Source organism: Pyxicephalus adspersus, chromosome 3 (genome assembly GCF_032062135.1).
Source record: "Pyxicephalus adspersus chromosome 3, UCB_Pads_2.0, whole genome shotgun sequence".
NCBI lineage: Eukaryota > Metazoa > Chordata > Amphibia > Anura > Pyxicephalidae > Pyxicephalus > Pyxicephalus adspersus.
The window spans coordinates 88,839,279-88,852,656 of NC_092860.1; the positions used below are offsets into that span (position 1 = coordinate 88,839,279).

The window sequence follows — 13,378 nt, forward strand, 5'->3', positions numbered from 1 at the left end:
ACCTAATGTTAATAATATAGTACCAATTTAACATATATCTTATTCCATTATATATACAGCAATTATTGACAATTGTATCTCCATTCAACACAACTCACCTACTTCATAATACTCCTTATCCAGGTTAACGTAAGTATACTTATAATTGCACTTATGATGACTAGGTTTATTTTTTACTATTTTTTTCTAAAAACTTCACAATGTTTCTCATATTTATACCAACGTTTTTATGTGATTAAGATGCTTTATGTTACCTAACGATTTATATTGACTGTATATACTAGCAACATACTGGTATGTTATGTTATGGTATGTATGTTAGACTTATGATTTCTCTTATTTGTTAATGCACTCAGATTATACATGCTAAGGCGCACAGCTACCCCTGAAGAAGCCTAATGTAGGCGAAACGCGTCAGGTAACAAAGCTGCGGGCACCGGTTGACTGTTCCACCGCTTATTTTGCGTCGGCGTAAAGCCATTTTAGCTAAACTTATTTCTGATAATGACTAAATATTTGTACAGTAGGTGATAAATGTCTAGTCTTGCTATTATATAAAAATTGACAGAACCGAAATTTAGAAGGTCTTGTATGAATTTTTTCTGCCTATTAGGCGGAACCATACTGATTATTGTTTGTATATTGATTATTGAATATAATTTAAATTGCCTCAAAAACCCTCTTTTGTCCCCTCTGTTTTGTTCTGTTGAATATACTACCAGGGTTGGCAATCATCCCACTCGAGGGATTGTACATATTTTGCATACACGTGGCTCCACTGGTCCTCTTCTTCTATACACTTTCATCTGAAAATGCTAGCTGTATATATAAGTTGAAAAAAAGATTAAAAAGACAGATACTTTTTATATAAAAAAAATGTGGTCAAAAAAACACCCCCTGCAATGCCACATTTGGTAGACCATAAAAAGTTAATACACAAAAAAATAATTGGTTATTTAATACAAATGGAGCAAAACAATTTGGTTCGTTTTGCTGTATCATACTGTTTAGAACATGTGCAGCATTGATTTTAGCCCCATTTATTTAATTTCCATCCCCAAAACAAAAAGATAATTGCACTTCAGAAGTTGCCGATACAATCGATTAGTAAATCAGATTCAGCTAAAACACAGCAATCGTTCTTAATAAGCCCTTTTAGCTGGACGCATTGCCCTAAATAATTTTGCAGCCACCAGGCTGATTGCCTTTCACTTATGCCAGCTGACGTAATGCAAGCTTGGAAGCCTAAAACCAGTTCCTGCCACTCCAATATCCAAAATCTGTTGTCTGTCTACAATATCTGGAGTCCTGCCTGCTGCCTGGAGCCACATTCTAGCAGTGTCCAGCACCCCCCTATTCCATTTGCTGACAGTCTTCATCCACTTCCCAGCAAGTATCTCTTAGTGATCTGCATCATGTTGCATGAAGTCTAGAAACCACAAATTGGTATTGTGGGAAGTGCCAGGAAGCTTAAACAAAAGTCTGTAACATGAAAGCTATTTCATATTTTTTTAACTAATATTATTTTATTATCTCTTTTATGTTGTCTTTATTTATTTATAATTTGAAAATTGTAATTATTATATGTTAGGTCACTATTTGGGACAGAATACCAGAAAAAAACAAACTCTGGTCCCTTTCACTGATGTAATGTGAGCATCACTACTAAACATTCTGCCTCTTTGTGAAAGCATTCCTAACCTTTAGGAATTATTTTACTAAAAACAATTACCATCCGTGGTGTTCAGCTAGTTAAAGAACAGTCCTTGCTGAGTAACGTATGCTTAAGGTTCTTATCATGTAAGCCATTTTATTTTTAGCTCTTCTTCGTCATGCTAACAGACAAGGTGATTTAAAATAAATCTGGAAATGTAAAATTCACAGCACAATGTTCTACTTCCTGCTATTATTATAAATACTTGCTAAATACTTGGTAAATATATATATAATGACGTCGGATATTTGAGACAGTGAACAAGAAGATGGCCTAACTAAAGAACAACACCAGCATTGAAAATAAAATGGCCCACAAAGCTACCTCTTATAGTGCTAAACCTCACTCCCTGTTGCTGTGCATATTTAGAAACAAGCAACGCTCAGCTCAGTACAGCTGCCATTCAATAATAGACCCCTGATCAATATAAAAGGGGGCACCAGGTAAAGGTAACTTTTTAGGATGAAACTATTTTGTTGGAGTTGCAGTGCAATGATTATATGAATCACATATTTAACCAAAATTGCCAATCAAATCTCAGACTACAGAGCACATAACAGCAAATGGGGACCCAATTGTTACAAGTTACTGCACACAGTTTGTTGTCTGGTTAAATCACTGCTAAAACTTCAGAACTTTTGAAAACAGAATTTTCATTTTGTTCTATTATTCGGCTAAAATCCAGGTCCTCATATCATTGCCAAGTACTACATCTTAAACCTTTTGTTTTAATAAAGGTCTGGTTTTGGCTTTTGCATTGTGTGTGCAGCTGTGCTTTCCATATGAACTATGATAATATGCTCCAAAAAGTGAGTAAGTTTTCTGCTCATCAGGTACGTATAGCAAGTTGTTTTTTGAAAGAGGTCCAGGTTATTAAACATCTGACTCCCATCCTGTCTAGGATTTTAAAAACCTATTTAATCCTGGACTGTCAACATTTATTTAACATATACTATATTTATAATGGACTTTTTACTAGAATGCACGCCAGAGTTCTGAAATGAAGTTGTATTTGCTAAATACAACCAATAGACACTCTAACCTAATATTATCACAGTAGTGAGCAACTAATACATAGTCATGTATCTGACAATGGGCCTGATGTATTAAAGCTCTCCAAGACTGGGGAAGATAGACGTTTTTCCGAGAACCTTGGTGATCCAGCAAAACTGGAATGGCTCTGCTACAGGATTGAAAAAATATAGCGAATGATTTTTAAGAAATCAATTCCAGGCTAGCTGGATCACCCAGGTTCTCTCATGATAGTCTAACTTCTCCAGTCTCAGAAAGCTTTAATAAATTATAAAGCCAATATATCTTTAATTACTCCTTCTGGTTGACAGCACTGCTTACAACCCTTGTTTCCAACCTGTGGCTAATGGATGCATGGAGCCCTTTGGCACCACTAGCTGGTGGTACTGAACCTCTCACTGCCGCACCACAAATTACAACATGTAGCATCTCAACAGGTATGCTTCACAGGTAGGGGCAAATGATACCCTCACCACCTGATTAGAGCAGGAAGACATGCGATGAATTATCTGCACTATGTATCCTCTAGGAATGCAAAATTATTTCGCTTTTAGATATTATAACTTCTACAACTTCCTGATTATACTAATTTACTGCAAACTGTGGTTGTAATAATTCCCTAAAAACATGAAAATGATTTCAAGGTGTTAAAAGAGATGTGTGCATCATAACTGGTATAATTTGGCAGAAACTAATTTTTGTAATATGGTCGTTTTGGGGGCATATTTATGACAAAACAGTTGGCATCAGACACATGTGAATTTCTGGAACTGTTGACCTGAAGCATGTGAAAACATAGATACCTGATTATACCAATGAAGATCTTAAGCTAAAATATATGATACAAGTAATCTATGTTGAATCCCTGGTGAACTTAATAAGCAAACTATAATTAAATAAAATGATTCTCTTTTGTTAAAAACACTTCCCCAACACAGTAGTATATATTTAACGTGACCTTCTTTAATCAGACAATCAATACCAGTGTATTATTAAGAAATACGACTAGTGGTATTTTATCAGACATGCAATGTTGAAGTATTGTGCCAAACTCGCAAATTCCAGGAGATGCCTGTGATCTGACCACAGGATTTGTTCAAGCATCCAGGAAAAGCCATGAGCATATTAGAGTAGAACAGGAGGATCAGAATTCTGGATTATCCTAAACACAAACTGTTACTGTTGTCATGGTTGCGAGAAAGAGAAATATTTTACCTTCTTGTAAATGAACAGTTGTGAGACCTTTTTTTAAAAGTGTGTTTGCTCAGGAGGTATGTCTTCCCGACTTGGTCAATCGAGAAGATCTTGGCACTCACAAAGAGGAAAGGACAGGTGGGTTTAAGGCAAGTAAAGCTGCGTACACACGTGCAATTTTTGTCGTTGGAAAGGATCTTTCACGATCCTTTCCAACGACAAAGGACTACATGATGCATGAACGGTGCTGTACATGTTCTGCTCTATGGAGAGGGGAGGGGGAGAGCGACAGAGCGGCACCCTGCTACGCGCTCTCCCCCTTCCCTTGCATTAGGATCGGTCGTCGTTCATCGTTCCTGGATCTGCCAGGACGGAACCACGGTCGATGAACGACGCCGACTGTACACACGCCAGATTCTCGCCCGATATCTGACCGATGCCAATTATTGGGAGAGAAATTCTGACGTGTGTACGCAGCTTAAGTTTATTTTATATATCCTGTCTGGTTGCCGATTTTTATTTTTAATATTTAGTTCTGCTTTAAGCCACAGTGACTTTTTTAATGAAAAACTGGGCTTCAGTGGACACTAATAGGACCCTTCCGTCACTAATTGGTGAATGTGAGCATGTGGTTACAAGCACGTAACACTTGCAGATGACATCACCTAAGGAAACTTTACAAGTTACATAGCATTTAAAAACAAATGTAATGTATTTATATTGAACTCTTAATTAGCCCATTCTTCCTAATTAGTCCTAGCCAACTGTTCATCTAGCCCCATCTTGCCTTAGATATTTGTTTGTTTTTCTTTCTAAAGTTTTATTTGTTTTGTTTGTTACTTTTTACAACATCACGTAACAAGAAAATGTACAAAAATTAATACATAAAAATACCTTTTGCAAATAAATATGACATTCTTTGTTCATTAAAATGTCATTCTTTTCTATATTTTACACAAGAATAAATGCCGTTGTATTTTTTTTAAATACAACAAACTACAGTATAAATTGTATACTTTTTACAGTACTTTCTTTTTCATAGAAAAAAAATGACATTTTGCTATCTATACCATCAAAAAAAATATTTTATCGGTCTAAAAAGCAAGGCCATATGACCAGCCATATGATAGTGAAAAAGTAAAAATTGCTCTGATCCACAAACTGTTTACCATCAAAAGCAGCGGTCACCAGTGGTCGGCGGCTCTGGTCAGTGTACCCCCGAGCGGGTTGAGGAGAAGGACATGGGCTTGACTGATCAGAAGATGAAAGGTACAGCCTGGTAAGCAGATGGATAAAATGCTATTACACACACATCCCTGAGATATTTATGAAGGGTTGTATATATTATATAACATATTTATGAAGGGTTGTTTATATACACAAATAACATCATTTTCGGTTCAACCTGTTTACATAAATAAAAACTGTTGAAAAACTTAAAAAATTAGCCCCCTAAGAAGAAAAGTGGTACTTGTATTACAGTGTGAGCTGCATTATACAAGCCTTGACAAAGAAAGTAGTGATGTTTATTAAATGAAGTTGTGATTTCCCAAGATAACAGTCACATCAGCCACCCAACCTGGAAGCAAATGCTGCCTCTCTATGCCATGCTGGGACTGAAAGCCTTGTCAGTATTTCCATCATGCAGGGGATTGAGGAGTGTATACTTCCACACAAAATTTGGATACAACAAAAGGTTAATTTATCGATCTTTATGTTTGGAAATGTGTGGATTCCTCACGGACATGCAATTATAACTTAGTTCAGATAAAGTTTGAATTGGTAACGCCTAATCCAATCTATGACTGACAACCTCTGGACCCCTGATCCTCATCTTAGACCACAAGCAACATGTTAATCACCTCCTTTCCTTTGAATACTATTGTCACATAAGTACTGTGAAATTGTTTTTATGTCTCTGTTATACAAATGCTTATTTTTAGGAAGATGGCTTGCTTTTGAAAACAAACTCTCCTTTTCCTGAAAAACAATACCACGGAATAAAACGCACACAAATATTTCCTGTGAATAATTTCCATTTAGAAAAACCTTTCGCTTTTGTTCCTGTATGCCTTGATTTTTTACTAGCTCATGAGCACTCCAGCAGAAATCTTATTTGTTTCCTTAGCCTGGATGCACCATGTCAAGCACTTCTTAGGGAAGCAGCTGTGACTCATATTAGATCACACATTACTGGTTTTTGTTGTGTTTGGAATGGTAAATGTTCACCCAATAGCTACTGGCATGGTGTTTTCTTCACCACTGCATCACATTTAAAGCAATGAGTAAAATCAATATATGTCAAACGCTTTTCACTAAATGCATTTAAGCTGAACTAAAAACAGACTTTAAAAGGACAATATTCAACCAAGCAACGTATTCATTTACACTCTTCTTTGGGGAAAAAAAAGAAAACCTAGCTAAATATTCTAATTTGCCCAACAAAATTTGTGACATTCCTTTTCTTTCTTCAGTTGCTTAAGTCACCGCCTGTTTGACATGGACATTTCCTATTAGTTATCCAGTGGTGGGGTCCTCTTGTGATTTGAAAGACCAACTGTAATGATGACACCAGCAGAAGTCAGGAACAGCCAGCACGGATAAGCTCTTTTGGGAAGCGTCCTCTCTTCCTCCTGTGTCACAGTTTGTATCAGTTTGTCATTTGCAGCCCTTGTCCTGTGGAATAGGTTAATTTTATAAAAACAGTTTATTACTAATAATGATTATGAACAAAACTGCAGTACTGAATTACTGGTTGCCTACACCCGGAAACATACTGACAAGGGATGCAGATGTACCCATTATGGAGTACGAAAGGGTTCTACAATGTATTTTTTTTTTTAATTCTGAAAGGACTGTAAAAAGGTTTATTGTAGGGGAGGAAATGGAATATAGTTTTGCTTGGAGATGGGCTTTTATAAATAATTACATTTATTTTACTAGTGAAGCAAGCACATGAACCTTACCCTGCCTTTTATTAGCTTCCCATAAAAATGTGCTGTAGTATTCACTGGGGAAGAAAGGGCCAACTCTTGGAGCCAGTGATAGTTTTCTTAGTTACAGGACCATGCTTACTATTGGGGCGAGAAAAGGGATGACCTCATCAGGATTTGGATGTCCACACATGAGGGGCTTACAAATAGGTATCTTGCAAAAAGTATATAGAGAATAAAATCTTGCATATTCTAATTCATTGAACTAGTTGGCTCAATCTTGTTTTGTAACAAACAAATCTGTTCTAATTACTACAAATCCCTTTCCAGCTTACAATTGCACCTTTTATTTCCCCAGACCAACCCATAAAGTCTTGTGTATCGCATAAATAACATTTACCTGCTCCATGTAATGTAATCAGGCCCACAGGCATAACACAACACTTGGCTTTCAGTTTGGGCTTAAGCTGAAGTCCATCAGTACAGTTTCTTACATCTTGGGGTTAATTAGCGCCTGAATCCAACACTTGTATTATGGATCAATTTATGCAACTGTATTTAGTTCAAAGATATAAATGGTTAAATCAAAGATGAACTCTCGACAAAAATTTTATAGTCAACCAGTAGTCTTTTGGTCCACTATTAAACATCATTTTATCAGGTGTCTCTAGCTGTTAGCTATGTAGACTGTGCCACCACCAGAAACTAGGTAATAAAAATAACCAGATGACAAGCCTAAGACAAAGATACTACTTGGAGATGTCTAGAAACAGCTCAATTGTCACATGAATCTTCCTGAGGCTTTCAAGTTGCTTCCTGTGGTATTTCAGTTCAGGATTCAGCAGGGTCTTTCATGAAAACATGTCTGGACTGTACAAAATTAGAACTGACTAGTGCCACAAAAATGCCATACCAAGCACAAGGAACATCAAAAGAAAAAAATGAATTAGGTGTACCACATTACATGATGTAGTATGGTCACTTCATACCTTCCAAAAGCTAAAGGAACACAAGTTTGCACAGCAACACATGAAGAATATATTAAATACAGAAATATTTAATTTAGGATAGTTATGTACTCTAGAAGTGCTTCTTTTTATTGATATTCTGAAGTTCTGTTATAATACAATTTTAGGTTTGCTAAAAGTATTACACAGATCTACATCCATGGCGAATGCAACTCCAAAGTACTTTTAGCATTCTTATAATTATTATCCTATAATTTATATACCACCAACTTAGGACAATTGTCTTTACAATTATAGTAATCATCCCTTTAAACGATAACTCAACTGCCCTTTTTACTGATCGTACTGGCAGAATTATAATATTTTTGTGTTTAATATTAATATTTTCAGAAGTCTTCAGGCTGGTCACATGACACTGCAGGATTCTCTTTTGCTCAGCCTGGAGCTCTGTACAGATAGATAGAATAACACTGACATAATGTCATCAGCCTTTCTTTTTAAACAAGCACACTGTGAATGGAGGATGTGTTGGGGAAGAACATTCATGCCCTGCACTTAAATTATGTGCCCTGTCTTCTGGACCGTACAGTGCTGGGTATTACTTAACTGAAAGGCTGAGGAAAGAAATGTTTTGTGGAAACCAGGAACTAGGCTCCCCCCCCAGCCTCAGTCTAAAAATTCAATAAACATCAAATGAGCTTCTGTCCCTGTTGTAAATGCAATGTTGAAATTCACAATTTGACTGGACACAATAAAAAAAGAATGGACTACATTATAAAGCATTGGGTTTAATAGGCAAAGCAACATGTCTTTCCATGTTTGCATCACTTGCAAATAGCACACAAATTCCATGTGCACACTGAAATATGGCGAAGTGAAGGATGGATAGTATAAAATCTGACCACTGATTTCCAAATGATTACACATGCTGAACTTCAATGTAAAACTACATTAGTATTTGGTGGCCTGCATGTCTATAGTAGCAGTCAATCTTCTGTGTAAAATGTTGGTGCTATTTAAATTAAAGAAAACACATAAGAAATATAGAGAGCTTGGTGTTGGCATTAAAGCTCCATACTGTGTTTTTCTGTATTTAGTGACTGCTGGGAGAGAAAGTTTGGCAACATCAGATGATAATTTACAGCAATGATCAAAGCAAGCAATTATGCTCATGCTGCTAAGCAAAGCACAATTTAGAAAGATTTATTTTTGTACATATTCACTACAATTTACAAATAATAATCCTCCACGTCAAGGTACATTGTAATTCACAAGATAGACACAATTTTAAGGTTGTCCCCTACTGTGGCCTTACAGCATGGAATTTTAATCCACTACTCTTATCCTACTGCTTAGCAATGTTCTAAATTTTTAGCCCACTGCCAACAAAACATTACTGCTTCTGCTTTATAGAACTGTTAGATAACTTTTAGCTAGCATTTTAGCTGGTCGTACACACAAAAAATGTTATGTAAAACAGGACTATACCTCAACCTTAACTTTGTGGGCTGACAGAGACAACACAGGAGAAAAATATTGCCTCATACATTACAATCGTCAACAGCTTGTATGATGATTCCTAAAGCTTTAGCAATGTTGTAAATAGATGGAATGTTTGATGGTGGTCAAAAAAACACAACAGGCAGCAACTGATGACTGGGAAAAAAGAGCACAATCATTTGGTTAGGGAGTCTGCAAACTGGCTGGTTAGGGGTTAGTTCAGATAGCCAGTGATTGCTTCCTTACACGCATGATCCACAGGGGAAGTACTGAACAGATCAATACTGCCTACTGTGCTGAAACCCTGAAACAACACTGCTACAAGGTAGTTAGGCAAGAAAGGCCAAAAATCTTCCCTCAAAATGCAGATAGTGTTTTATGTATTGTTTTTACCATTACATGATATTCAAATTTGCATATCTACCTTGTTAAAATTAAAAGCTGGAAATACAGAACAATCTAATGTGCTGACGATCTTGCAGTCAGCATTTATTTATGAACACTTGTAATTACTAGTATCCTCAGATGAAAACCCCTGCCCCAATCTCACTTGTTCTGCATGTTTCCTATGACTCACAGAAGCATTAAGTGGGACCCCAGACAGCACAAAATAGCATACATTGATAATACATAGAGAGGTTTTCATGCTTGTGGGAATGCAGCTGCTCAGGGATGGATGTGCTGGAGCAAAAATATTCAGCATTAAATGTCACCAGTCCTAAAAAGCGGCTAATCAATAAATGTAGCTTCTGATTGCACACATCTAATTTATTAGATCATAAAATCATACCGAACAAGCCTAAAAATGGCTAAAATAAAAAAAAACATCAGCCTGACGCAGTACAAAACTATTTTTAAGAAGTATCCGCAGTGTACAGTATACCGTCAGTCAAGTCAAAAATAATCTTTATAGTTGTAGCAGACAAAGATCAAAGTTTTTACTTTACATAAAGGGGGAGAAATTCTTTTTTTTTTTTTTTTTTTTTTTTTTTAAACGGCAACACCCTTTTTAAAAAAAAAGAGTAAAGCACCTTCCCCTTCTGTCTTCTTTCTCACCTTCGCTGAGGTGATCAAGACTGAATGGGAGCGCAGAACCTCCCGGGATATCTATGTCACGCATCCCACGGGATTTTCCTACACTGAGGGGAAAGAAATGCTGATCTCACGCATGCACAGTGGGATCAGCACTCTTTTTTCCCCTTTACAGCGGGTTCTGTCACCTGTGCAGTGCAAGATCGGGTGACGTAGACAGAAGAAGGAAGAAGAAGGTCAAAGATGGTGGCACCTCATTGAGGAAAGCTCCGGAGTGATCAAGGAATCTGCAGAATAATTAAAAAGTTAATGATAGATTCAGAGCTGAGCAATCTGTACCTGTGCTAGGCATAACACATAGCAATTTAAAATTACTTTTTATGAATAAAAAGATTAAAAGATCTTATTCTATGAAAGTTTGTTTTTTTCTTCTAGGAAACCTTTTGGATGAATGCTTTGGTGTGGTTTTTAGAAAACAATAGGAACACATACATAGGAGGCAAGGAGGCTATGCTTTTAGAAGGGGTCTATTTGACTCAGAATTACACTGTGGGAACACATCGGTGATGGGAGCATAATGGTATATCATCAACTTTTTAGAAGAATTGTTTAGATATACATTATTTAAGTTTAAGACTTTAGGAGTATCTTAAAACATGTGTGTTCCCAGCAGGTGATAAAGCACATATTTTGCTGAATAAGAAGGTTTTTAAATGACCCAGGTGAGTCTTTAGAATGTTTATCCCATAACAGACCCAGAGTTCTTACTGTTGCTATAACTCATAATCATGCTGACAAAAGAAGCAAATACATTACAATAGGCAATTCTACACATTGTAAAAATATTCATGCTTATAATTTATTCCCCTGTTATGCCTTATCAACAAAGAAGAGACTACAAAAAGCCTCAATTTACCAAGATGGATCAGTTTAACTCCCTCATTTTATCTCTAATCATTTCCTCCTATTATATATATATATATAATAACAATTACCGAACATAGATATTACTTTGTTGTGTTATCGTTATCTTTCTGCATGAAATAAACAGCTCTGGGAGCATGATTTTCTCTGGATCTAACAAAGTATTATTTTATCAGAATCTCAAAAAGTGTTATTTTCCTAAATAGAGAGGCTTTGAAATGTGTTAAGTAATCACCAGCCTAAAGATAATGTTACTGACCCCCTGTGCAAGAGACAGGACGGGGTAAGGAGGCTGCACAACTATAAATGCCATTTTGGACCTGCAATTAACTGCAGGCTCAATCACCATCGCAATTCAACCTACTGGATGCAGTTGGTACTATTTTGTGCATGCAATTACAGCGGCAGTAAATAGTGGTGCGGTTCCTGACAGCGACAAATCGCTTTTGGTTGCCTGGTGCTATTTCTTGGGGAAAGAACTGCATGGCAATCCCAAAAGCACCTGCTTGCAGAAACATTGAGGTATGCTGCTCCTGAACGGACAGAAGCAATTTGCTAGGTGCCTGGACATAGCTAACCATGCAGTTTTCAATCTCAAATCCGAAAGAGGCTTTAAAATTACCTTAGCTTTGGCTATCAAACAAATGGTAGCAAGGTTTTAGAGGCTGCTGTAGGATTTGTAGAGTGTTTTTTATAGTGTATTTCAGGGCAAAATAAAAAAAAAGTGAATGTATTACACAGATTTTTCTATGATTTATCCCTTTACAAACTGCAAGTAAATAAAAATTTGACTGATCATATTCAAAGTTCCTATGTTCTATTGTTGACTGACAATATGAAGTATTTTACTGGCTTTAGTGGTATCAGTCCTGCCCAGATGTCTTTTTCTAAACTACTCAGACCAACCCTTTCATCCTAGTCATCACAACATAGAGACTAATCAGTCTGTTACTTCCAGATAACAACTCTGGACTCATACTTTCCTTTGAGATAACACAGGAAGTTTTCACAAGACAGCTCTGAATTTTGAACATGAATAACATAGTTTGACTTACTGAACAGATATGCCAACTTGCTTTTCAAGACCATAGGGGAAAGTTGAGATAGTGGAGGCTGATTCCTGATGGGCACTTTAAGGTGTGCCTAGCGGTGGAATTTTCTTTTACAAGAAATAATAATGACAGTATTATAAAAGGACTAATAAAGATAAAAAATAATGACAAAACAGACGTAATAGCTGACCTTTATCAGCCTAATTATATAATCAAGGCAGTTCATTAGTTTATCTGTCTCGTGGCTTAATTATAGAGCAAATTTTCTTCTAAGACTACATAATTTAATGAAGCTGAAGAGTGTACCTGCCATAAGAGAATTATGTAGGATACTGTTGATGATCTGTCTTAAAAATGCTTTCTTAGAATCAGTAAAAAATTAAGAAATATGCATTTTGTCTGACATTTATTTGCTGTGTATATTTAATCCACATTGGTGATTGAGGACCATGAAGGCCAGGCAATTAGCATTTTTAAAAAGAAAAGGCCCTCTCTCAAAACAATTTGGATGCCGTTACACTTTAATTAGTCACTTGCGGACTTTATATGGTTATGAAAACATTCTGAAGGACTTCACTAAGCCCAGGTCACTGAAAAACATCCCTCATAGGGACCTGTTGTAGGATTGGCCACATGTCACAAGTGTAAAGCTGCGTACACACGTGCAATAATTATCGTTGGAAACGAACGACTAACGATCGTTCAATAACCGTTATAAAAAAAAGTGCACAATGACACTTTGAACAAGGATTGTCGCTGGAAACGACGGTTCGTCCCGGCGGATCTAATTGTTCGCAGTGATCAGTGATCGTAGATGGTTCTGCAGTACACTTTCTCTTTTACATGTCACTTCCTGCATCGTTCAAACGATCGTATCGTTACAGCATGTACATAATTGTGCACAATGTGATCGTTCAAAAAAATCGTGCATAATCGTTAGTCCTTCGTTTTCTAACGATAATTATTGCACGTTTGGACCTAGCTTAAGCAAATTAGTGCGACTGATATACTTTGTTTAAAAAAAAAAAA

General features: G+C 36.5%; 1 protein-coding gene across 6 annotated transcripts in view; it reads right to left on the reverse strand.

Annotated features, from left to right (window-relative positions):
- TSPAN5 (tetraspanin 5) overlaps positions 1–13,378 on the reverse strand; it is a 73,465-nt gene that overhangs the window by 40,728 nt on the left and 19,359 nt on the right. The window contains exon 1 of one of the 6 annotated variants that reach the window (XM_072405596.1): positions 5,110–5,197. The exons of the other annotated variants lie outside the window; for them this stretch is intronic. Within the exon in view, the coding sequence (XP_072261697.1) occupies positions 5,110–5,112 (3 nt within the window). The 5' untranslated portion in view covers positions 5,113–5,197. Of the gene's footprint in view, positions 1–5,109; positions 5,198–13,378 lie in introns of those variants that run through there. 6 annotated transcript variants of the gene reach the window in all.